This window comes from Barbus barbus (assembly GCF_936440315.1).
Source record: "Barbus barbus genome assembly, chromosome: 50".
Lineage (NCBI taxonomy): Eukaryota > Metazoa > Chordata > Actinopteri > Cypriniformes > Cyprinidae > Barbus > Barbus barbus.
This window is the reverse complement of record NC_136728.1, coordinates 3460177-3487676: the sequence shown is the minus strand read 5'-3', so window position 1 is coordinate 3487676 and position 27500 is coordinate 3460177. Positions and strand designations below refer to the sequence as shown.

At 39.2% G+C, this 27500-nt stretch overlaps 2 protein-coding genes across 2 annotated transcripts in view; one reads left to right on the top strand and one right to left on the bottom strand.

The window, feature by feature from the left end:
* wwox (WW domain containing oxidoreductase) overlaps positions 1 to 20825 on the top strand; it is a 217259-nt gene extending 196434 nt beyond the window's left edge. The window contains exon 9 of the mRNA XM_079414110.1: positions 20043 to 20825. Within this exon, the coding sequence (XP_079270236.1) occupies positions 20043 to 20234 (192 nt within the window). The 3' untranslated portion in view covers positions 20235 to 20825. The remainder of the gene's footprint in view (positions 1 to 20042) is intronic.
* mafb (MAF bZIP transcription factor b) overlaps positions 20811 to 27500 on the bottom strand; it is an 80079-nt gene continuing 73389 nt past the window's right edge. Inside the window, exon 3 of the mRNA XM_079414113.1 lies at positions 20811 to 21323. The gene's annotated coding sequence lies outside the window, so the exon portion shown is untranslated. The remainder of the gene's footprint in view (positions 21324 to 27500) is intronic.

Sequence of the window (27500 nt, the reverse complement as noted above, 5' to 3'; positions counted from 1 at the left end):
GGGTGCTGGTGCCATTCCATGTAAAGGTCTGTGTGGGATGATTTTTTTTAGTCCCAGTCCCACAAATTCTGTCACACTCCCACTAGACTATCTCCTGAAAGATTCTGTCCCACTCCTGCAAGATTCTGTTCTGCTCCCGCAAGATTCTGTCCCACTCCTGCAAGATTCTGTTCTGCTCCCGCAAGATTCTGTCCCACTCCTGCATGATTCTGTTCTGCTACCACAAGATTCTGTCCCACTCCTGAAAGAATATGTCCCTCTCCAAAAAGAGTCTGTCCCACTCCTGCCAGATTCTGTCCCATTCCCACAAGATTCTGTGTCTCTCCCGCAAGATTGTGTCCCAATCCTACAAATGTCTTTCCTGCTCCCACATAATTCTGTTCTGCTCCCGCAAGATTCTGTCCCACTCCTGCAAGATTCTGTTCTGCTCCCGCAAGATTCTGTCCCACTCCTGCAAGATTCTGTTCTGCTCCCGCAAGATTCTGTCCCACTCCTGCAAGATTCTGTTCTGCTCCCGCAAGATTCTGTCCCACTCCTGCATGATTCTGTTCTGCTACCACAAGATTCTATCCCACTCCTGAAAGAATATGTCCCTCTCCAAAAAGAGTCTGTCCCACTCCTGCCAGATTCTGTCCCATTCCCACAAGATTCTGTGTCTCTCCCGCAAGATTGTGTCCCAATCCTACAAATGTCTTTCCTGCTCCCGCATAATTCTGTTCTGCTCCTGCAAAAAAAGTGTTACATTTTGTCTCGCTCCCATCATAAAAGCTTGCAGGTAGTCTATGTGGATTTTCAGTCTCCCTCCCATAAGATTTTGTCTCTGTTCTATCTGGTACCATAGGCTACTTTTTTTTTCAATTCCCCCCTCACACAACTCTTCAGACCTCATCTTGTTGCATTGGAAAGTGCTTACCTGTATTGTTGACTACAATTGTTGGCTACATAAATAATATATTTAGAATACTCAACACTGTGCCAGTAAACTGTTCAAACTTTTATTTAGTTTTTAAATGTTATTATTTTGCAGGTGTTCTGTGAGTCATTTCATTCTCCCGCTTCCTGTGTATCAATATCTTCCCTTGTGCACCCGCACTCAAAGTCCTGCGTGAAAACAAATCACTGTTACCAACATAGAAATGGTGGCTCTGGAATGCCAGCTTGGAAAATTGAGAATTAAGATACTTTCAAAGTTGGAAGTCTGACTTCAATTGCCATGATTTCCCTTGTTGAATGAAATGTAGCCTTGGTCCTGTTCATCACTAAATTGCTGTAGTTAGTCAATCCAATAACTTGACTCAAAATCAGACCTTGGCTTCATTGTCTCTTCACTCCAAAGTTCTCAGGCACAGTGACCCACAAGAGCTTAGGTGATCTCTCCAGTGTAAATGAATTACCCTTCAGGGCAGGATGAAACTGGGTTGATGAAACCCAGATATACTCGTTATATTCCAAACCACCTCTTGTGCGTCATGTTCGTGCAGACTATTTTAAATCCACAGGTCTTGTCCAATTTGTTGGTAGGAGTCTGATGGCACTTTTATTCACTATTTGTTATTTTTAAGGTACAAACCACCTGTTCATTAGTGGAGCACTGATGGTTATTGAGTGTGGTATGAAAGGAGAGATGATGTGCTTTGATATGAAAGGATAAAAGAGGTGCGGAATCCATTGGGACATGCCGTCTGTATCAGGATGAAAGGGGCACACTGGAGAACAGGTCTGAAATCCGTCACGCCAAACCGCTATTTACATTCACATTAAGACTGGACAGAGACTTCGACCTAAAAGTCCTCTACAGTCTGGAGTTCATAGTTTGCTGAGTTGGCAGAATGACACTTTTTAGTCCCGTCTTTCTTACTATGAAAGGAGAAGGGGAATGAATGATTTCAGACATGAGTTTCTCTAGTAATATATATATAATTGAAAAACAAAATGCTGTGCAATGTGGATATGACTATTCATTACGCCACAGTATCTCAAAGTACTATGCTGTTACCAAGATCAATTAGATTTCGTACTAATACATTAGATGCAGACACTTGTTTGAACGATGTTTGAAAGTTCACATTAAAATCTACTTTTAGAGGCAGTCTATTTTCACAGAATTTAATTTTTTTATTCATGTTTCATTCATTACCTTTTTTATTCATTTTAAAATGTGTGTGTGTGTATATGTATATATATATATATATATATATATATCACTGTTAATTAATTAATACGCTCTTCCTCTGAGATTTAATCTCTCTATTTATGTCATCCGTCCAATTATATTCCGTCATTCTTTAATCTCTCCTTGTCCCACGACACACAGACGGCAGAGATGGCAAAGGTTGCATGCTGAATATATTAAGCAGAATTAATAATGCAAGATGTTTTTAATGAAAGAATACATTTCCTCTGCTGCTCTTAATGTCTGTTTTAGGGTGAGGCCCTTTTTGCTATTAGAGGGTCTACAGGCAGAGAAAGGTCACAGCTGTAATAGACTAATCTCAATCATTAGAAGCAGTTCACAAAAACCTCTCAACACACTGCACTATGAGCCACTGGATATCGAATGAATGAAACTGATGAATTGAACTTTAATACTTTAATTTGTTGTTTACCTCATTTATAAATGCTTCAATTTGTAAAGGTTTTTCATTCTCAACCAACGGTGCAAATGTATGATAAAATTTGTTTAATAATTATGTAATTATGCTTGTGGCATATTCAAGTTTACAGCTTATGCATGTATATAGCTGTGAACATGAGCAGTGTCTTAAAGCCCCAGATACTGTTCCAATTTACATTCACCAGTGGGTTTACATCACTGTGACACAAAGTGTGAATTACACTTAAAAATGTCTTCAGAAACAAATGCAAGTGTAGTTATTCTGATTAGTATGCATGTACATTTCATTAGTTCATTGACTAATTGACTGTTTATTTAAATCCAGTGATCATGAACAACTAGAAAATGGCCAGAAAATGTGGGGACGTTGAATTATAAAATTGTGTTTTATAAAAAATGTGAATGGCCTGGTTGTTTGTCAATTATTATCAGACTATCTGATAATTTTACACGCAAGTGTGTTTGCGAGAGAGAAGGATGGAGACTGTGTGTGTGTGTGTGTGTGTGTGTGTGTGTGTGATAGCCCTAGGGGCCGACACTGAAGGTGACTCCATGAGCACTAACCTTGAGAGAGCGAGAGAGAAAGAGAGAGAGAGAGGGAGGATGTGTGAGAGAGAGAGTGGTTAGAAGAAACGGAGCCATAGAGAAAGTTTATTAAAATGAATTTGAGGAGAGGGGCTGCGGCTGACAGCAGCATAATTAAATGTGGAGTGTCAGCAGTAATGTATGCGGCACGGCGGGTGTTTGCGTGTGTGTGTGTGTGCTCTGTGTGTGTGTGTGTGTGCTGTGGTCAGGTCTGTCAGCTGCTGGGTCAATGGGCAGGCAGGAGCTGATAAGGACAAAACACTGTCTGGCCCCTGTCGCCGCTTCACACACATGTGTATGTATGTATTGGCCATGTGTTTGGCTTTGTAGCCAGTAATTTGGGTTTTTCTGTAAATAATTGTGTCTCAGATACTTTCACACCTCTACGTATATGTATTTATTACACGGCTCTGTGGAATACTGATTCTGGTTCGTCAGTCGTGTCATTCTGCAGTCAAATAATTTTTATAATGAGGGCTATAGTGCTCATTTGACCGTTATCCCAAGCAACCAACTTACCAAGTCACGTGATATAATAATTTCAATGTTGTTTCAAAAATTTCAAAATTGTTCATGTCCATTAAATTATTTATTTGGTAAATAGCAGTATAAGTAGTACCATTGTGTCAGGATATTCTATCAAAAAAAATAAAAATATTATTTTCATTACTTCATTGACTAAGAGACTACAGTGCATTTTGAAAGGATTTATTTGTTTGTTTGTTTATTACATTCCTATAGTCAGTGTAAATGTTCTAGAAATGTTCCATTTTTGTTATTCATTTATTATTATTTATAACACTTTCATGGTCAGTAAAACATTTTGTAAGCACATTTTTACTATTTATTTATTTTAATTATTATTATATTTTTTAATTATTGTTAATGGTGAAATTATGTCTCATACACTTAAATCTGAACATGTACGTGTACATCTGTAAATTATATATCATCATCTGTTATGCTTGTTTTGGTGCCCCCAAAATTTATTATGTTTGTAATGTTTTGTTTGAATTAATTATTTCTACTTTTTATTCTTAGTTGTCTTTTTAAATTAAAGTATCTTCCAAATGAATAAATGTCAGTATGAATCTGTTAGCCACCAGGAATATCAGTCGATACATTCCTACCAGCTCCTGTAAATATATTACTGTATAAACCAGCACAAACTCCTTTGCCCATCCGGTTTTGATAAATATGTGTCACTTTCTAATATCCAGCAATTCCTGGTCCGTAATTGGCACAAGGCCAATCTGCTGATGTGACTCAATGAGGGTTGGGAATAAGTCTACGGCTCATTTACTTATGTTTTGATCCATGTGTCCATCACGCCATGAGTATCATGAAGGGTGTGATTTACCTAGCATATTTAGGTGGGCTGCGTCTTGCTCGCATAGTTTTGTGTATCGATTCGGTTTTTGGCTATTATCGACCTATTGTTATTGTTGAATCGTTTTAGTCATGTCATGAAAGTGCATGTAAAATGATTACATGATGATGAAACGCTATAAAATGGATGGATTTGACTCTTTATAAAAGCAATATTCCACTCTGTGCTATACATGAGATATTTTATCATGTTAATGAAGAACACCCTTTGCTTATAATAATTAAAAAATTATGTTAATATTTAAAAATTATACAATATAATATTATATAAAGTATATAATATAATTATTAAAATATAGTAATATTTTAGGGATGTTACATGCTTATAAAGGATTGAGAATTGACTTTGAAACTTCAGCGTTTAACTCTACGGTTTGTATGGGTTTGATGGCTGCCGTTTGGACTCAGAGCTGCTCCTGACAGACACACACAGTCAGCGTGGAGGAAATGGAGGGGGTTGGGCATCAGCTCATTAGTTTCATTACCCCATAAAAGTCATAAAACAGAAGTGAACCACTTTTCTGTGCAGCAGCAGCAGCTACTCTGGGCCGATACTGCAATGGTGCAAACAGCAACGTTTTGTGCAGTGATTCTGGTTTTGTGTGGGTGCGAGATGAAAAGGCCAAGAAAAATAGTAATGTGCTCTTTTGTATTGGTGTATTTTAATATCATAAATGTCTGTGAGTCTGGTTTGTCCACAAATATGATGCTATAAACTGAAACAAACAGGATGCTGTCATATAGACACATAGCTAAATCATTTAGACACTTTTCCTTTGGTCTTGTATTTTTTATGGATTCGCTCTCTCTGCTGTCCGTAGCCAAGCTCTCTGCAATCTACTCTAAATGCAAAGCGTTTTTTTTTTTTCATTTTTGGCTCTGAATTGGCTAATCCCAGCGCTAGGCTTGGCCCAGGCCTTTACAACAAGCACAGAGCCCCTCTTTTCGCACCCTCATTACTCTCCGGGAAAAAGCGCTAAGTAGCACGACAAGCTCGGCTAGTCACGCCGTATTACTCTGTCAGAGCGAGTGCCCGCCGCTCCCAGTCACCCTCAACAAATAGCGAACCCTGCTCCTCACGGAGCTAAAGGAGAGATAACACAGAGAAAGAGAGAGAGAGAGGGTCATAACTCTAGCCCGCACGCTTCGTTCACTCGCCCCTCTATTACCTTCCCAACCAAGGTCACACTAATCAACTCAATTACCAGTCCTCTCCGACATTTTCATAATGTTTTCTGCTAGTTGCTCTCCTGTGAAAATGACACAGTCTTGGCAAATTAATATCATTACTATCCGCGCTTAATGGTGCAGCAATACTTTTTTATTTAAGATCAAGTCCCACCAACGACCTCCACGGACCCACAAAACTAGACAAGATTCGGGAGAGCAGACAAGGAAAAGCCAAGTGATGAGAGCGTAATCAAAACGCTCACGGATAAACGTTCCTTTTGATAGAAAAGAGCGCAAACTTTTCCCGTTATTGTTTGGCGCACAGGAAGCTTCATTACTTTCATTTTTGATACTATTTTGGTAGCTGTTTGCTTTATTTTCTTTCGAATTCCCGTGTAATTGTATCATCAGTACAAAGCATCTAACCAGCACGCAATACCAGGAATGCATAATATATGTCTCAGTAGGCCTCTCTAACCATTGTCAGGAAGAGATGATCTTATTGTGGTGGGACAATCGCGCTGAACCGTCTCTTTCTGCAGCGGGTTTGTACTGTATTGTGTCAACACTTCTCTCTCGCTATTGGAAAATAATCTGTTTGCTCAGTTCATTAACTCCACTATTCCACGCTCTGCTGCGGCGCTAGTTTGTTACCTTCAAGTCAAAAGCTGAAAAAAGTCATTCATATTAATGAAAGTTTTGTTTAGCACGGCCACTGGTGTGATTTTGAGATTGATGGTTATATTTTGGAAAGAAACAGTGCATCTTTTTGCAATAAAAATACATTGAAAACTGAACAAAAATAGCTTTTTTGTAACAATCTGAAAAGACAGTATATGATGGCCACCCGGCAGTCCCTAACAGGTTTGCTAAAACGCAAACATAATGAATATATTTTTTTTGTTTGTTTTGTTTTTTTTTTAGTCTTGTTTTATTTATTTAACAAAACTCTTAAAATAGATTGATAATCTCTTAAAAATGTGCTGGAGGAATGCTCCTTAACTTTTTTATTATTATTTATTAACTTTATTTCATCTGTAATTAAATAATTTTGTCAGAACTGTGGGCCAGTGGTTGCTGCACATGCACCAGATATTGTGCTTATATAGGAAATGTGGGCTCAATTGTGACCTGATTACATTTCCTCTCTTTTCTTTCACTGTTTCTATCACAAAATGTGCCCAAGGAAACCCAAAACAAAACAACAAAATAAAACACATTTTCCAAAAAAATATGTAAATTTATATTAAAAACAGCCTCATTCACAAAACAAACTTTCTGTATATGTAATTTGTAAGACCATTGTTGAATTTATTTATTTATTTACTGTATATATTTATGTGTGTGTGTATATATATATATATATATATATATATATATATGTATATTATACATATATAACTGTTTGCAAATTGTTTCATTATGTTAGATATGAGTCAATCTGTTTCAAATGCTTTACAATAACAGTTTCATTTAAAGGTCTATTCTGAGTCGTTTTGTTCAGGGGTGTGTGTGTGTGTGTGTGTGTGTGTGTGTGTGTGTGTGTGTGTGTGTTTTTTCAAGTTGTCTGTCTCTCAGCTTGGAGTCACAGGTGTGATAATGACTTTATTAAGGTAGACACTCCTCAACCCTGCTAATGAGAGACTGTGAGTGTTAGTCGTCTCTCTAACACCTGTGTGTGTGTGTGTGTGTGTGTGTGTGTGTGTGTGTGTGTGTGTGTGTGTGTGTGAAGGAATTCTTCAGGACAGCAGCACGGTCTCTGAGCACAGGGGGTCTTATGAGACCAATTAGAGAGGTGTGCGCTCTGGAGGAGAGAGCACCTGTCTTTGGCCTTATTAATCCACCTGTGTTCTGCTGGGCTTGACTTAGTTGAGCTGAGCTTAGCTAGACTGGGCCTCTGAGCTGCTCGCTAGCGTCCCAACGCCTCCATTACACAGCAATCAGGTGCACTGATCACACACTAACTCCAGCGCTGGGCCTTACAGTGTGCAGGATGGAGCACTAGCATGCTGCTTACTGCGCACTATACACTCCACACTGCTACCGACTGCTTAAAATAGCAAGGAAACCATGCATTATGCAGAGATAAACTTAAACATTACATAACATTGTTGTCACAGTGACATTATGAGCACTTTTAATCCGGCAACACTTCAGTATAGGGACCAATTCTCACTATTGACTAGTTGCTTATTAACATGCCTGTTATTAACATATTGGCTGTTATTAGTACTTATAAAGCACATATTCTGCATGACAATATTCTACATCCTTAATCCTACCCAATACATAAACTTAACAACTACCTTACTAACTATTAGAAGTTTATTGAGGCAAATGTTGGAGTTAATGGTTTGTTAAAAGTGAGAACTGGACCTTAAAATAAATTGTGACCTTTAATCCTCTTAAAAGTGACCTGTTATAATAGAACTAAATGTGGGTATTTTAATTAAATTAAAGTCCCTTGGCTGTGCGAGTAAATAATCAGTCAAGAAATGCAGTTTAATAAACATGCATCGTGGGATACAGTAACTCACAAAGTGTGCTGTGGTGTATACTGTATTTTGGCAAATGAAGTGTGTGTAGTGTAATAGTATATACTGCAGTATACACTAAGAGTAGTGTGGTAGTGTGCTATGCTGAACACAGCCAGTGTGTACTTGTTTTGATTTGCATGTGTGAGGAAAATTTCTCATGTTCTCCTGAATAAAAAAAAAATTCAGCAAGGGCTCATTAAATTGATCAAATGTAAAAGTAAAGAGATTTATAATTCTATTTAAACATCTATTTTTATTTTCAACATATTAAGCAGTGCTAGTGTTACTTTAGTATCACTGAGATATCACATATATTTTTTTTTAAATATACAGTATTTTAATTAACTTTTTGTCATTTTCATTCATTTTTATTAGTTATTTTAGTTATAATTTTATATATCAGAGATAAAGTAAATACAAAATGTCTTGGCAACTAACTGAAATAAAAAAAATCTGTTCAGTTTATTTTATTTCAAGTAACAAAAATGTGTTTTTTAAATTGTTTAAAATATTGATAATGATAATAATAATAATAAAAATGTTTCTTGAAAAGCAAATCACCAAATTAGAATTATTACTGTAGTAATGATGCTGAAAATTCATATATATATAATGTATGTACATTAATAAAATAAATAACATATCACGCTATTATTTTTATTTATTATTTATTTTTATTATTATTTATACACCTTTTGAGAAATGAATAGGTAAATAATTTTTGAATGGTCCATTGCAATGAACTGATTCATTCCTCACTAATAAAAGCAGGCGTATAGATGAAAACGATCATTTCTTAGAGTAGTTTTTCTTCTTAGATTTGGGGTGAAATATGTGGGGACATTTGTGTGCCGCAGTCACCGGCCCATTATTAAGCCACTTTCAGATACCGCACTATCAAATATCATCAAATCGTGCCTTCAGCCATACTTTAACATATTCTTTTGGAAAGAATATAATGACGTCTAAGTGAAGGAGAGAGAATGAGTGCGGCTTTTTGAAGTGGACACAGGTGCAGAGGATGAGAGACTTTTAAGCTCCTTTATCAAACCCCAAAGACCTGCAGTCACAACCAGACCGGACTCTTTTTTTTCCCCACTTTCTTTATTCCGGTGACCCGCAGTCATTACCTTCTGCGGAAATGAATGAGCAGGGTTAAATAGCTGCCAATTTCTTCCTCCTTCAAAGATCTTTGAGAGCGGCGAGTACGCCCAATAAACCCACACCCCTCTTATGTTTTATTCAGCTCATTTCAGAGCGCAGCCGAACGCCCGGCTTTAAGCTGATTTCCCGATTCATTTTAAATCCCGTCCGCATGCAAAAGTTCCCCTCTTTTTACAGCCCCCGTTTTAATGAATAGATGTCCAATAAGGACTTTTATTGTCTTAGCATATGTTGCTTTTATTAGCTGAAAATAATTACGTTCTTCGGATCACCTCGGAAGTCCTTCCGAAAGATAAAAACGAGATAGTTTCACAGTGGCTGCACAAGTCCTTCCGAGTCCAATCGTTTTCCCCCTGGGTGCTCCGTGTCCTAATACCCCCACGCTCATTCTCCCCTCCCCTCCCATCCCATCCCGTCCCGTTCCGGCCCCCTCCCTTCATCTCGGGCTGGAGTGTGATGGCTGACATGCGCTCCATCTCATCGGAAAGCGCGCTCTGCACCGGGGCGATGTTCTCCTGGAGAGAGCCAGGATAGACTGCTGAATGATTACCACTTCAGCTGGGTTTATTTCCCGACATGCTCTATTTGTCAGACTGTGTCCGATTTCACTTTTCTCGCTTTCTTGTGTTTGCTTTGAGTGGACGACCGCCGGCACTTTATTCTGAGGCTCTTTCACAGCGATTGGCCATTACTTACACCGCTGTGAACTCTTGTCTGAGCGCTAGGCTCCCTTTTTTCCTGCGTCGACCTCGCTTTTAGCGGTCGGGAGGCGTCTCTGGTGTCATATAGAGACTGTCGGACCTGAAATGTAGAATTTAACTGAAGACCCTCGTATCTAGAGACGAGTAATTTATCTGTCCACACCAAAGGGTTGAGGTATGTCTGGTTAGTGTGGTCTAGTTTGCCCCTGCTTGTGGATGTCATAACTACACCGTTATGTGTGCAAAAATCATCTTTCTGCATTGGCAGATATTCAGAAGTAGCTATGTATTTTGAAGTTGTTTTTTTCCTAGTCCAAAATGACCGGCCTTTTAGAAATTGCTTGTAAAGCTCTTATGGTATTATGAGTAATTGGATTCTTTTTATTTTGTGCAGGTTTTGTATTTCATTTTGGAACTGATTGGTCATAGGGATCATTAATCTGAGCTTATGCACCTTAGAGTGAAAAAAGCATTATTTGTAGAAAATTTTGGCAAAATTCACTCAAAAATTGAAGTGTAAGCTCAGATCAATGAGGCCTACAATCAATCAGTTTCCAAAAAAACTGTGCTAATTGAAAGAAGAATATTTAAATTTAATAAACTTGACTTTTGCATCACATAAATAGCCTTTTTTTCAGCACTGCATTCAGGTAAATGAGTCCCATGAAACACTGTTCATGATTAAACAACGGCTCTGAGAAGCAGGCTAAAATGGCATGGATGTTTCAGCAAATGTGTTAACAAAAGCAACACTTGCTTATGTTAACACTGTTGGTTGGGATTAGGGTAGGGTTTCATGTAAGTGCTACATGATTTTCAAACGTGAGCATTAACCTTTTACCACCACTCACCAGACATTTGCCGTGATGCATACATCAACTCCTGTCAGATTCATCTATTTCAGATCAAACTGAAAATGCACTTTGAGAAGCAACGTGATATCATTTTGCAGAAATTAGACTTCAGAATGTACTTTTTAATCACAAATAACGGGCATTTATTAAATGGATAACAAAAAATGTGATCCTTTAGACACCCTCATGTCATCCCAAAGCCATATGGCTTACTTTCTACTGTAAATCAGAAAAGGAGAAGTTTTGAAAAATGTTCACGTTGCTCTTTTAAGTACAATAAAAGTGGATGGGCTTGTGTTGGTACAAAAACAGAAAAAGCACCATAGCAGTACTCCATAGTTCGGTGCAGAAAAATCTGAAATTTAAGCCGTTTTTACTGAAAGTCTAACCTGACAGCTGTGGTCCCTATTTATTTTAATTCCATGTTAAACAAGTGTTCCACGTAAAAAAAAAAAAGAAATCAAGTAAATCAATATTTATAAATGATTTTGTGCTGTCTTTTTTTCTGAGCATGTGGTCTAGGGAAGGCTTTAAGATTTTAAACAATAAAGAGCTGAAATATAATAAAATAGCAAGAGCTGGTTGTCCTAAGGCCGTGGAAATCTACATGGGTCGCTCTCTCTGCACACCTCGCCAACATGAATGTTATTACTCACCCTTGAGAGAGTGAGAATGGGTTTGTGGGAATGGGCTCCACCATCAGTAGAACGAGACTCGGGGGAGACGGAGGGCGCCTTTCCCCATTCCATTACACACAGGCCTCCGCTATAATGAAGGCGATTTTAATAGGATTTAATGCATGTGGTGGGGCAAGGTCCTGCTACCTTATGGCCCTGACAAAAGAATACGAAAGTGTAATCATCAAGCCTCATTCACCGGCAGTCCTGCACGCACATTGATCATCCTTTACATCCTTCCCTTCTGGAGGTGAAGAGAAAGATTCTCATTGGTTAGAGGACAACAGTGAGACTGAAATGTCTCTGTCCAGTTTAGGTGTTTTTGTTGTTCACCTTTTAGCATTAAAATAGTTGAAACCGTGCTCTGTTATGAGCTGTGACGCAGGTGTGTTGAGCTCTGGTGCTCATATACGTAGGAGACGAAAGTTTGAGTCTGAAGTAGCTTATACACTCGTGCATATACGTATATGCACATTATACACTACATATGTAAAAATAGGTACTGTGTTAATACATATTTTGAATTACTTGTGATTTCCATTTAAAATGTGAAGCTTTTTGCCTCTTTCAAATGGTTAATCCTTTGTTTTGGCTATGATTGAGTTTATTCTTTCCTCCAGCTACTTTTTTTCCTGTGCCTTGACCTTCAGTTCCTGTTCATTTTCAGGCTATTCACAGTTTCAGTGTAGATGCACCATATTGTTTGTCTGCCTGCTTCATCTGTTTGCTCTATGACTGTGTACATTATCGCGGTTCTCCTCGGAAGAGGAGATGGTTCAATCCCAGCCCCTGCGCGCTGAAAGGACCATTATTCCTCTGTTTTTCGGGCCACGGTCCGTGGAGGTGTGTGTGTGTTCAGAGTTTGTGAAGTGTGTTTTGTGGTGTAAATCCTCTCTCTGGCGGTTCATTGGGCAGAAAGAATGGCCATCGCGGCTGTTTACTCTTTATCCAGTGTCCCCCTCACAGCTGGCCGGAGCACGCTCAGATGAGCTGTCGGCTCGCTGAGAGCACCACCACTGAATGCTAAGGTAAACAAAAACGAGGGAAAGACAGAAAAACAGATGGAGAGAGAGGTGAAAGAAAAAGAGGCGTAAATGTTGTCTGGATTGGTTTTTCACGCTCTTTTGTGATAGAGATGTGACTTTTGGGGGTTTGGATTGGGGAGGTTCATACTGGACAAACAAGATCTGTGAAACTGTAAAAAAAAAAAGCGACTAGGTGTCAAGAACAAGATAAAAATAACAATATAAATATGGTCTGCACTTTTCTTTTTTTTTTAAATACAATTCATAATAGAGGAATAAAAAAAGTCACAGATGTTTCCGATAAAAGCCTTCTTCAATAGCAAAATGTTATTTATTTTTGTTTCTTTTATATTAATAATGATATATAGTTATGAGGGGATTATTATTATTATTAATATTATTATTTTAGCAAAAGTTCAGTGAAGGGCGTTTTCTCTTCTGGAGGTCAAACTATATATTTTATGGTTAGGTTTGTTTTTATTTGTTTTGTATAAGAGGATTATAAGAATTTGGATGTCTACACACAGTAAAAGAATATTTTGCATGATTTAATTATTTTTTTGTCTACTTCTACATAAAAAGAATTAGTCAATTTATTAACATTAAAAGTTACACACTTTTTAAATATAAATATATAAGCATGTATAAATATACAACATGCACTTTATACCAAAATGGGTAACATAGTTGGAAACATGGTTGGCTATAAATATGGGCTGGTCAGTTTGCGACAAAATGTTGGTTTGTTGTAACTGATAAACACATTTCACCCATAAATTAAAGAGAAAAAAAAAAGTTTGATATTTTTCTTACATTAACGTGATAACAGGATTGATTGGTTGAGCTTGAAGAATGCCGTCAACACTACAGTTTATGAAAATATTGTGAAAATGGAAATAAATTATGTACCTGCCAAGGGTCCTATTAATGTCACTTCTTGGGTGACATGGTATGTGTTTGAAAAAGCTAAACAGTTTAAAAAAAAAGTAACGGGACACTAATCAGTACACTATTTATGGGAAGTGCCAGATAGGTTGCAGCAATTCATTAGAACTTCCAGACGGGGGGGTTACTCATCCCTGGCAGATGTCCAGGTGATTGTTGTAAGTCTATTGTCAGTTTTAGAGTGCTGAACTGTGGGTAATATGGGAAATAATTACATGGCACAATGACGAGGTTGACTCAACTGGAGAGTTGGACCAGAGTTGACGTACATATAGCGATTTACGAAACACATCATGGCAAAGAACCAAACCACTGAACATCTTGTTACAATGATTATTTATTAAATTTAAAATATCTTTAGCACAGATTAAAAATCAGACACCTCCAGCTATCATGGTCATTGTGAATTGAAAATAAACATTCCTAAAAAACAGTCCCTCTTCCTCCATTGGATCCATGATCTCCTTCATAGAATAGTCTCTAGTTTGGTTATAAATGTACAGGTCGTTGCACAGGGCTGAGGCAAAACTAATCGCAATACTCTTGGGAATCACTGCATGGCCATATAATAGAATATAGCAAGATACATGATATGTACAAAAAAAGTGCTGAAATAAAAGACATTTGCCTTTTGTTTGGCTGTTACAGTCAGAAAACCAGGATACACTTTGTAATAGACTAACACAAACAGAACAAAATACCAATAAAATACACATAATTATGCTGTGAGCATATGAAGTTTGGTTTTGAAACGTAGGGCCATGGTTCAAAATCCAGACAATTAACATTGATCATCTTCCCTCCCCAATATCATGTTGCTATCGTGTTTGCCTCAACCCTCTTACAAAAATGTCTGAAGGATAACAAGAAACATGGGAAAGACACTGGGAATGACAGCCAAAGATATAATTGCTTATACCAAAAACAAAGTAAAATAAAATATTTAAAAAAAATCACTATTTTCACATCGGTTTATGCGATCATGTTTATTTCACCAATCGTTTTATGATGTTACTTTTTCTCAATTCACTTTTTTTTTTTCTTTTTTTTTCTTCTTTTTTTAGCACATGCCATATGCGTTTTTGATTATAAAAGTACCTGAAACGATTGCTAGAGTGTCAGCATGCATAGCTGTTTGATATTTACAGATGTATGTACAACACAGAGGAACCGACAGCGGAGGTGGACAGATCTCTCACGACAACATGAGACCAATGGCGGGAAAATTTACACCATTTTTCTTAACCTATTACATGCAGCAATGACAGAAAATTCAACACAACCTTTCTAGAAACAAAGGGATATTACTCTTACCCATTAAGATCATCACTTGCATTTTCAAGTGATTTTCTCTGCTGATTATAACGTGATGCTCTATATGACAGATACTCTACATTGTGTTGGAGAAACTACATGGAAAAAGGATCACGTCTGTTCACGGGGGTACTAGTTAACAGCGAAAAAACTATGTCTGCCAACTGTAAACTCTCAGCCAGCACAGGACTTTAATACTGATTGTAAAAGAGGAATTAAATCACAATTTGTACACTAGATACAGTCAGATTTTACCAGGTGTGCATGATGGGGGCGCTATTCCTAGGTTTAACAAATAGAAGGCGTGAAATTGTAGGTAATTTCCTTTCTGGAAATATTAAACACCTGTATAGCACTTAACCAAAAAGAAGCACGCTAACCAGACACTACGAGCATATTTGATGGTAAATACACAATTATGCAGAGCAGGATTTTAGACCAATGAGATTTCACGATGGGCGGGACTACCTAGCACAAACAAATCGCAGAAGTAGAAACCAAGTATGTTGCTTTATCGTATTCCACCTGGTTAGGGCATGGTGTTATCATCTCAATTATTTATTGCTAAACAAAACGACTTATTTGGATCTGTATGCATGAGGTTTCATATTTAAAATTGCATTTGATACGGGAAGACATTAGTTATTTACGCACGTAAAAGTGACAAATGGACTTATTGCATGACTTCGGAGTGAATGGAAGTATCTTATGTCCATTTTCAGCCTTTATTTTATTTGAAAGAGGACGTGTTTGAGTGTTGCGCTTTGTTTTATTTGCTTTGGTTTGGTTTTTAGTATTGCTGCAAAAATGATCAAACGATTTTGTCGATTTGTTTAACTCAGTGGTTCCTCAACTGGTGGCTCTCAACCCATTTTTTGTTCAAATTGTGAACAGAAAGGAAAAACGATGTTGAAGTCAAAATTGCTGCCGTCAAAGTGCCGTTTGTCCAATCAAATTTGTGGTTTTCTTGGTAAAAGCTAGCAAAATTAGGCAGATAACAACATACCTAATCCTCATCTTTGGGAAGCCACAAATAAAACATTGCAACATAAAAGACTTTTGTACGACAGACAGTTGTAATCGTGTGTTGGGACGTCACTTAATGTCCAATGATAAATCTTGGGTCCTGAAGCGAAACCAGTTGATAACCACTGCTTTAACTGATCTGTAGCTCTCTTGCTATCTCTGTTTTCTGGGCTGAGCTCTTGATAAATGCGAGCAGTACCTGGTCCAGCATGTTAATGCGTTTTATCATAAAGCTTATCTGCTCAAAAGGGCCATCAGGGTCAAGTGCCAGGAGGTTCAGCATAACGGCAATAAGATCCATGTTCTCTTATTCAGTCTGACAATTCAATCTCACCATCTCCCTCAGCTAAATACACCAAAGCAGGAGGCTCATGGTTAGAAACGCTATTATTGTCCCGCTGTTAACGGATAAAGGAAATGGTGTTCCAGTCTAGAGCCTCAATGGATCAATCGCAGATCTATATTTAGTGAGGATGCATCTGAGAAAGCTTGATGGGAATGCATTCAATGTTCAAAGTTCTAATAAAGCACATGTTCTTAACCCCAACTGAACAATCAAGTCAACGGTACGGCGAGCCTATCAGAGTTAAACTGTAATTCAGATGGCGATTACTGTAATAAAGTCGCATAAGCTAACTGCTAGTTCTGCGTTAGCCCCATTCAGTTGGCGCAGCTCTAATATGGGGCTGCTGGGATTTAACCATGTGTTCTCCCTGCATCTCACATCCACTAGGAAGACTAGGCAGGCTTTGGAAATGGGCTAAAGCGCATTTGGAAGAGGGTTCGGATTAATTTCAGCCCATTGTTTGGCTAAGGGACAGCAGCACACTAGCCAGCGCTGAAATCACACTCCACATCCATTAGCGCTGGTAATCTCAGTCACGCTAGTCTTCACAGTGCGTCATTACAGAAGGCATTAGCAGCACCAAGTGGCGGCTGCAATGGAGCATGTGTGCTTGTGAGGAGTGTATTAGCGTTAACTTTGAGCTGGTGGGCACTGTATTCTAATCAAGGTGAGGTGACAAGAAGGACACATGAAGAACATGTAAGAATCTGCTGAAAAACACTTTTTGAACTAGCCTGAAGTGGTTTGTTAGATACCAAGCTGGTTTTTGGTCGTCGGGCTAATCTGATTCTCTGGTTTTGGGTACTTCTCAGCTGGTCAGGCCAGAAGAGCAGATGGTCAACCAGTTAAACCAGATGAACACCAGCCTGGTCAGGTGTTCAAGATGAGCTGAACCACCTCAGGCTGGTTTAAGCTCCTGCTAAAATAAAAACGTGGAGCCTAGCGTTAGCATACACACTTAAACCACGTATGTGACCGTAAAGCTGTAAAATATTGGGACATTATGAAAATCAATACTTGCAGACCATTTATATGGTTTCTAAACCTTTATTCTGGGTTTAGGTTTCAGAGCACATTTGTTATTCCTAATGAGGTCATCGAAAGCAATTTGCTCAAGTCTAGCAGATTCTCCTATTAAAACCTCACCTTAATAACCAGGGAAATAATTTCACACAGCTTTGAACACTTTTTTTGTGCATATGACAACATTAAATGTAATTACAAGAGCAGTGAATCCATAAAGTGCATCTTTGCATATTGACTCACTGCGTTGGGTTGGCTAGAGGGGTTGAGTGACATTTTCCGTCCTTTCATATTCCCAGCTTCAAATATGTATTAACTTATCACTGCAAAAGCAGGTAAGACTCCAGAAAGATCCATCCTTTTCATGTCATGTTTATTGCCGCGCTAACCAAAGCAACATGCAGCATCTGTGTACTTCAAAAGACGCTCAGTCCGACACACACAGATACAGAATAAACACACAAACTGGAGTTAAATGGGGATGAGCGCGTGAAGTTCGCTCGCTGAATTTCTGACTACAGCCTTGGCTTTCTTCCTGCGAGTTTGTGTGTGCGTGTGTCTAACAAGCGTTCTGTCACAGTCTTTGCCAGCTTGAGCTACAGCTGTTGATTTGGCTCCTTAAATGAGCCAAAGTCTTTGTACTGTTGCAACGCGTGCGTATTTGCGTCTGTTTAAAGAGTTGGCCATTGGTGCACATCCCTGTAAACGTCTGCCAGACGATCTCCTTAACGTTGCCCTATGCTTTTTTCAGATCTGAGACGCTCCTGCACTATTTGAAGATAAAGCGGCCATCTATTTCATGTGCATCTCACAGAAGTTAACTTCCTGCAGGAGTTGTGTGTGAAGTAGTGCAGGATGGTTTCTTCTGTGAGAGGAGGGACATAAAAGACAAGTCTGGAAACATTTGAACTGCATGTCAACTCTAATTCTGTCTGACATGTTTTTCTTTTCCTCTGAATCCTCATCCCTCTTTCCCCAAGACAGTTAAAACCCCGGGGTAGCCAACCATCCCCGACAATTAGCTGCTGATCGGCCATGCAGAAAAGTGCAGAGCATCTGTAAGATGTGGAGTCATTTGTTTTTGTGTAAACAATCAAACCCGAGGGCATGAACGAAATAAACACTAAAAGAGGCATGACCGGGGGGCTTATGTGTTGCGTATTGGTTTTGACGTTTCATGAGAACTTCATTAACGTGAGGGGGTTGGATTGCTAGGCTGACCTTTGAACCGTGGCTGAATACTGATAACACTATAATCTTAAACTAGTTGTATGACAGATGATTTTTTCCTCAAATGTTTGTTTGAGGGGGACAACATCTCAACTGTTGACTCAATGGTGTGATATTGAAGACTAATTATTTTTCGAACAATGGAAGAATGGAGGACTGTTTTCCGCAATTTCACTTGTAGCTGCTAGTTTGGTGCCAAAATTACACTTTGACTTCATCTTTACATCTTAAAAATAGTAATTCCAGTAACTGCTTCCTGTCTTAAAAGGGGTTCACACTGAAAACGATTAAGACGCTGGAGTTTGCCAAAGTCGTAATAGCAACTGGAGTAGTTGTATCTGTGTATCTGCATTGGTGGTCACCTAATTTGAACTCGCCAATGGTCGGCTTTGTCGTGTCAAATCGACAACTCTCATTAAAACAAATTACTTCCGGTTGCTATGTTGCTGCAAATCGCTGTCAGTGTGAACGGCCCTTCAGAGATTTTCATGGGTCCTGACCGTTTATGCATGCGTTACAGAGGATACTGGGTTTTGGTTTATACTGTACATCTCCAACTTGGGTACCTTTTCATTGGATATCTTTGTGCTGGATCCCTTGTTTAGGATTTAAATTTGAGTATGTGTGTGTGTACATGTAGATGCCTTCTCCAGCAATGACAGAAAGTCCCCATTGACTCGGTGACATCCAGAAATCCCTTTGACATGAGATGAATGGACAGTTTTGGCAGGCTGCCCCACAGTCGTCTTTACAAGACTTCCCCAAAGCACTTCCTTTCTGCTATGTACAGTATCTACAACTATACTGTTTTTGTGTGTGTGTTGATCATTGTCTGTGATTCTTGGCAGGCGTACAAGAGATATGCAATAAACCTGCCAATTGAGTGCTTCTCAGTTCCAGTTTCTGAGATATTATATCCTGTTTTTCCTACTTATAGAGGAGATAACGGCAAGTGCATGTCATTGCTATTGTTGTCGCTTGTTTTTTTCTGCTAACTGTTGAACCCTAGAGAAGATACAGCATTCAGACAGCATGAGGTTTGAGTCCACCTTAAAAGCTTTTATAGAACTTGCCAGAATTGAACACTTCCACCATAAACCAGCTCATCTGGGTGGTTCCTAGACTAGTATTTGGCAGGTACCTATATGACAGCATGCAGATTGTTGACAGCCATATGTCCGATGTACAAGTACAACAGGAATTCCATTTGAACAAGTTCACAGTCTATCCCATGGTGTCTTTTGACAGTCTGTGAAGCACCCCACCATCTCACGATCAGTTTTGGGGCGGAAAGCAAGCCTCAGATGGTTAGAAGTGTCTTTGGTATTGCCCCGACCCTTTGAAGAGTGTCACCCAGTTCTTCAGGCTCCATACAACAACAGTATTTGTTTTTGCTCACATTGCTTCAGTTTATTCTGATATTTAAATTTTTGTTTCCACAGCAACAGGGAGCGGCCACTACAGTCTACTGCGCCGTGGCTCCAGAGCTGGAGGGTATCGGAGGGATGTACTTCAACAACTGCTTCCGCTGCTTGCCCTCTCTGCAGGCCCAGGACCCCACGGCCGCCCTCAGCCTCTGGGAACTGAGTGAGAGGCTCATCCAGGAGAGATCCACCCCCCTTCAGGTGCTCTGACCCCTCCTGTCACCTACATGAACATCACGGCTACGTAGAGGATTCAGGCATAAGATAATCATTGTTTGAAGGGGGCAAAAAAGATGAGAAGATGCAATTCTAAACTGTACAAGGACGTTGGCAATCAAGCTTGGAAGTTATCTGGGAATCGGAAACTAGAACCACACGGGCTGGGACTTCTACAGCTGATAAAGAGATGCAGAGAGAGACAGCGAGAGATGCAATTCAATTGTGTTTCTCTTGTTCTCTAAGGCATAGTCACTCAATCCAGCATTAGGGTTTAACTAGGTCTAGATCACTCTATAAATGTCTCCTTAACAAGCAATATCATTTGAGTTGTCTTTAGAGGGGGTCTATATGGTTTAAATGGATGTTTACGGAATACAAATACTCTGAGATCAATGTCAACCTTTACGTCTGTACAGATAAAAATGTTGAATAAATGTTGTAACGGCGTAACCTACAAAGACATAATGCAGGAAATGTACAATTTGTGAACTATTTACAAACATGGTGTCTTCACATTGCTAAGAATAAGCCTGTATTCATATCCTGTACACAATATACACAAGATGCTGTTCTGAAAGAATTTGAATGCAGTTGTCTTTCTTTACCCCGTCTGGCTAGAGCCTCCCAACCACCTTTTATAAAATACTGGGCTAATGTGAAGTACAATAAAACAGCATCTGGTACGAGAACCGGAGGGCCGTCAGTGGCAGAGAGACAGAAAGACTTTGAATCCATGTGGTCTGGAAATATCTGGTGGAAGTTCCATTTTGAGTTCCTTTTATTGTCTGGACTGCATCATCAAGCATGCAGGGATGTTTCAAGGCTTTCCTAATTTGTTTTTCATTGTTGGCGAGACATCTGACTGTAAAATCAGGGTAGAGTCAGTAGATGGGGATTGTGGGTAAGGCTGAGGAATGGCACTCAGGTTGATAAAGGGTTTCTGATTTCTCTCAATCCTCCATCATCTTCCTCCTCCTCATCATTGTCTTCATCAGGGGTGGATTTTGGAGAGGTTGTGCTTTGTGGCAGTCTTAGAGCCGTGGGTCACCCTAAGCCAGAAGCATTCCAGTGTTACACTGTCTGTAAAGAAAGAGAAAAAGAGATTAATTTAAAAATTTAAATACGATATAACGTATTCATTGTATATGGCTGGTAAGATGAAATACTTTAGCTGCCTTCACTGAAGGTAGCCTCTAACATACAAACTCTAATTCAGATAATTAGTTTCAATAACTAATATATATATATATATATATTTTAAATTATTTCTAGGCCATAAAACTAGTGTTAACGAATAGTGCTGAGAAATTAATTTATTGATTTTGATTCATTTATTGGATCGGTTTAAGATTATTCATTTTAACTTAAAAAAGTGATTAACCTGTCTTTCATTTTATTAATTAATTCATAAATCCATTCATGATATTTTTTTTAAAGTTACAAATAATAATAAATATATTTTAATATCACATTAGATTGACTGCGTAAAATATCGAGTTATGCTGTCAAACTGACCTCACAGCTACTACCTTGCAAGTGAGTGAGTGAGTTGCACATGCATTGAGAATTTATTCAACAAAATCATTGAAAAGAACTGGTTAAAAAATGTGTTCATAGACATTACTACTAGCAAATGATGCATGCTCAGCATACAGTACAAAATGTTTTATAGACTACTTAGATTTACTATTGTAAGTGGTGAACAAATGTGCACATTGGGATAACTAAATTAGAAAGAGCCTTTTATATTCCAAGCCCAGTGAAGAGCACTTCTCTTGAGATTTAAAAATCTCAAAGAAAGTCTCCTTGTGCGTCAGGGGTGAGCGAGTTTCCCAGGAGTGACATGAGCTGAACCCTTCCTCGCCTGTGTGTTTAGCGAGGCTTTGACCATGACCCGGAACAACTCCATAAACAAACAGCCTGTCACACGCATTACTCGCTCCAACAGAACAATTGACACATCAAGAAACCAATCATAAAGGAGTCCTGTCCCACCCTTGCACGCTTGTGCGGCCAATGGAATCAATAACCTGGACTAGCAGACGAGGATAAAAGCAACTCTAACACATTTCCACACCAAAAAAATTAGATGGCATTTCAACATAAATGCCATACAGATCTAGTTTAGTGTGTCAAAATATGTGCAAAATATAAGCATGATATGTTCCCAACATGTGAGAAATGTGCAACCCAGCATGTGATATGAAGAACCGGTTGTGTAATGCTCAGAGTACATACTCTCCTGCACAAACAGGGTTGCGTAATGTACATGTAGACTGCATACCCTTCTCAGTGCAGGTGGCCTATCTGTGTTTGCTCCCACACACACACTGTTTAAGGAGACCATGACGCAATGCCAAAATTACACACGTGGATTGGAGTACGATACCGAAAGATGGACAAGGTGTTCCTTGTACATCCAAGGGATAAGACTGAAACTATGGCACTCATAAACAAACAAGCTCTTCCTTCTGTATTTGAGTTAAGCGTGTGTGGGATTGGAGGTGGGGCGGCACTCTATTTCTGGTTCCACTCAGTCTCTTCCATGTTTGTGCTCTCTTTCTTGTTCTATCTGTTCTCTCCAGAGAGGTAGAGAGGTCTGGGAGAGGTAGAGGCAGTAAAAGTGTCACCATGTAATGAATGGGCCCCTGATGGAGGGAGAGAAAGAGAGTTGGGGGGGGGGGGGGGTAGAGGAGAGACTGGTTGTTATTTGTCTGAGATTGAGGGAGGATAGCTAATGATGTGAGGCATGTAAACCTGAAGTGGCACTAAACCATTTGTGTATGTGTGGAAACCGGTGGGACCGCCCCGATCCTGGATAGCAGGAGATAAAGTGGGAACACAGATGTAGTGTTTCTGGGCCAGCCAGGTGTCACATACTGTATTGTTTGCAAATGGCTGAACATAGATAGGAAAGCTTCCAGTTTCCAGTCTCAACAAGGGTACTGCTCCACAAGGTCTTATCCAGGGGGCACTGGAACTAGAGGGATTCTTGTAGGACACATCCACAATGTCTGATATTATGTTTGATATTATGTGCCTAGCACTGAAGCACATTTCAAACAGATAAAGGAGCCGACTTATCCCTACCGTAAGGAAGAAGTCTGATCAGAGTATCTATCCGCAGATCTACTAGAAGCAGTAGATCTGCAGTACATCTTTGCATTGATTTTCATCTTTTACCAACCTCTCAACTATCTGTGACCTATAGAGGTGACAATAGCAAGCTTTGGGAGAATCTCAACTCTTCATCGTAGGCCACACAGAGCAACTTGGCCAAGATTGACAATCGTCTGACCTACAAAAAGGGCACAAAAGATTTCTAAATGTGTCTTAAATGCACCCAATACCCAATAATAACATGCACTAAATGATGTTGACAGTGTGCCACAGGTGACAGGGCATCTGAGCTTTCCGCCTCGAGGTCTTCTGGAAAACTGTTGGCTCCGTGTTGGCTTGCATCCTCTGCTCAAGTCTCTCTACCTTCGGGGAAGTCTGGGTGGCCATCATTTGGGTTTTATGACCCTTTTCTGCCTCCCCAGCAGGAGGAGCAAATGCTCAGCTGGGTCTAGACAGACGCTGGTGATATTGCTCTCCTCAAGGCATAGATTCGCATATAATAAAAACAACAGCTTTGCCTCCAGAGTTGTGCCGAGTTTGGCCCCAATGATGTCTTGGAAATACTAGTTGTTATCCAAATTCGCAAGAGCTTATTAGCCAAATATGCAACTAGACTACAGGGTTAAGCTATTTGGGAACTAGTCATTGGTTGGGAATCTAGATAATAGTTGATCAAGAGTGTTCAGATCAGGGGTGCGTTTCCCAAAAGCATCGTTATCTAACTATGGTCGTTAGTTCCATTGAACTCTATTGGATGGAACTCTATAATGATGGAACTTGCAACCATAGTTGTTTTTGGGAAACACACCCCTGGTCAGCAGTATTTAAAAAGGTAGTCAGGCTATAGTCTCAGCCTCAGACGTCACGCCCACAGACCGCTGGCTAAACGTCTGATGCATATGGCACACAAAAGTGGAAACACTTCAGGAGTCTCGAAGTCGTCACCGGATTGGTTGAATTATACAGGATTTCCTGGAGACGTGTGTCGCGTTCTTTAACGTTCCACATAGAAACAAAGATGCCGTGACGCCAAACCCCCTCACGAAAGAAGAAAGCCATCGTGTTTACAATTGTGACGACGTGCGCTTATCAGAATCAACTAAATGCTGGATTTTCAAACGTATGTGAAATATTAAAAGTTTGCAGCATAAAATATGTCCGAGATTTTAACAGACCGGTCTGTTGTTGTGGCGACATTTCCACGCCCCGAAACATGACGATGAACGAAACAAACTGTGATTGGTTGTTTAAAATGTCCTTCAAACGGCCTCATGGGCGGGCCTTGGCCAGTAAAAGCTGCCATGGATTCCAGACCTTCAGCCATCAGTCTGAAGGTCTAGCTATGCGAGACTAGTTAGGCTAAAACAGAGATCAATCCCAAAAATATATTATCCTACAAGTCAGGGATCAAGAAGACCCCTTGAAAGTAAAAAAACTTGTGTAATCCAAGCTTTCTTTTCCCAAATCCCAGAGAGACGCTGTGCAAAAACCTGCAAAAATGATCTCAACCGCTTCTACAACCATGCATGTCCTGCCAAGAAGGCCTTTGTGTCTGAGGCACTGGAAGATTCATGAGTGGATGTTTTTCTCGTTTCTTCAATGGAGCCTTATTGATCATTGTATTGGAATAATTTGATAGTTAATCAATGTTTTTTCTTTCAGCATGCCAGCGAGTGCGCCGTTTTTCAAAGGCCGGCCTTGATACTGGAAACCAAAATGTATACACACCAACTCACCTTGTTTACACAAATCTAGCATGAATCATAGTTATATTTCACAGCAACATACAACTACCAAAAAAGCATCTTTTTAAACATGATAACAGTCATTTAATTTGGACACGTACCATGATACAAACCTTTTCTCTACATTTACCTTAGTACTACAATTCATTCAACTTCTGGATGTTATAACAATATTATATATCAAAATACCACGATATTAAGATCTTTATATCTGCTTTCCTCTCTGTGTCTAGCTTGAAATAACTGTCTGGTTGTGGTGCGTACCATCTAAGGAGCAAGAACGCAAATACACCCGGAAATTACAAACTACAAACCGTAATCTAAAGAACTTCAGAGTTACTGATACGCTGATAAGCATTATATGGTCCTGTCCAGGACAGGCCAGTGTAGTGATGCAAGATAAAAGGTGACTTTCAGAGGTAAACGGATCTCCCATTGACCCCCAGTATATGTCTGCATCACTTCCTGTATGTACAGCCCTGGCTGTAACCAAAAGCCTTTCCCTGAACACTCACAATATATCCGCTTAATCTACCCCCATTTACAACGACACACTCAATCTGTATCACTCTCCCGCTCCCTCTGCCTGTTTAAATAGGGGAAGAGAGGCAGTATGACATCATGTCCTGTAACAAAGCCATCATTGCAGCTGATCGTCTGCCGCTGCATGCCTGTTCTCTGACCTGTTCGCTTGGATTCGGACACGTCCGGTTCCCGCTCCAGGATGTGCGGCACATCTGTGAAAAGCTCAGACAGGCTGGAGAGCTGTATACCACATGCCAGGTGTTTAATATCAGCACTGCGTGGTGCAATTACCCCGCAGAAATGAGCTTTTAATTCCGTTTTATTGGCCCAATATTGCTTCTGGTGTTTAGGTTTTTAAACATTATAATTAGTTTTGAAAAGATTGGTCGACCTCATTCTATTCCACAATACCCCATGGCTTTAAACAATGCTCAGCGGTGGCATAGATGCAGGTTTCTGGAAACGCCTGGGTTGTGGTGAAACACGATTTTAATAGCGCAGGAGAGCTTTGAGACAGCTGGCTAGAGAAGCACTTATTGGTGAATATGCTGCTAAAAATATAAAAAGAATATGATTTTAGTGTTTCGGAAACAATTTCAGTAACCTATTTATGCAAAACGAACAGGAAGTAGAGGGGAAAATGCATTGAACACAAAATGTGCTTATGCCATAAAATTGTCGATGGCGGGGCTTTTCAAACTTTTTAATGCAATTCAATGTAATTAATTGTTCTGTTATTAAAATCTCACATGAAAAATGTTTTGATATACACACATACTGTAGCCTGTTTAAAACACGCACAATAATCTTTTAATGCAAGTAGTTTATTATTCCACTGAAATGAATATTGGCTGCAGGAGAATAATTACATCTTATTCTTAAACTTGCACAGGCTTAGTGGGCTGTGAAATGCCAAAGTGTGTAGATATCTTTAATGAATATGATCAATCGTACGGCTCTCGGAGGAACAGATACACTCGATAGAGAGATGCGACCTGGAAAATTTATGATCCACGGCCATCCATAAACTGTCACCTCTCCAGCGCTCGAGATTAGCATGTGATTAAAATGTAGGTCAATATTTATTAAGAGCCGTTATAAAGTCAATGTTAGTTTTATGAAATCCAGTAGCTGACTGCGAGAGAAGTTTATGACTAGATAATACATTCCTTTAGAAGTAGTGCGCACTCCGACGCTGTTTGTAGGAGACACATTTATATTCTGTTTAGTAAGTAAATCTAGTTTTGCGAAGTTTGTGGGTGAGATTTAAAATAATGAAAACAGCTTGCTATGTTCAGTCCAGCATGAACCTCACCTACAGACCAGTGGGATTTATTATTTCAAACGATGTTTTGTAGAATGGTCACGCTGCTCTTTTACATGCAATGAAAGCAAACGCTGAAGCTCCCAAGCTCCAAAAAAATTAATTTCAGCAAATAATGATGTAAATGTCAGTCTTTTCCTCACACAAATCTATAATATAGTACATAAATCATATGGATTAAGTGCTTTTTTGGAGCTTGACAGCCACTGATTTAGAGAAAAGAGCAGCATGAACATTCTGCTACATTTCTCTTTGTCAAAGTTTAGAATTGGAGTAGGCTTTACAAGAAAGTACTGTTTCAATCTTTGTACTTTCAAAATTTCCTGTTTAATTCAACGTTACTTGCCAATTATTTGTGAAATTTACAACCAATTTCTGACTGAAAATTGTTTCTACACCATTTTTTTTTAAGAGTAAGGCCTTACAGGCCTGCTTTAAAAAAACTTTGGTAATATGAATGATCAGATTAATTAAGTTTTGGACAAGGCCTTTCAGAGATCTTTGCTTTATTTATTTATTTATTTACTCACTCACTTGCTTACA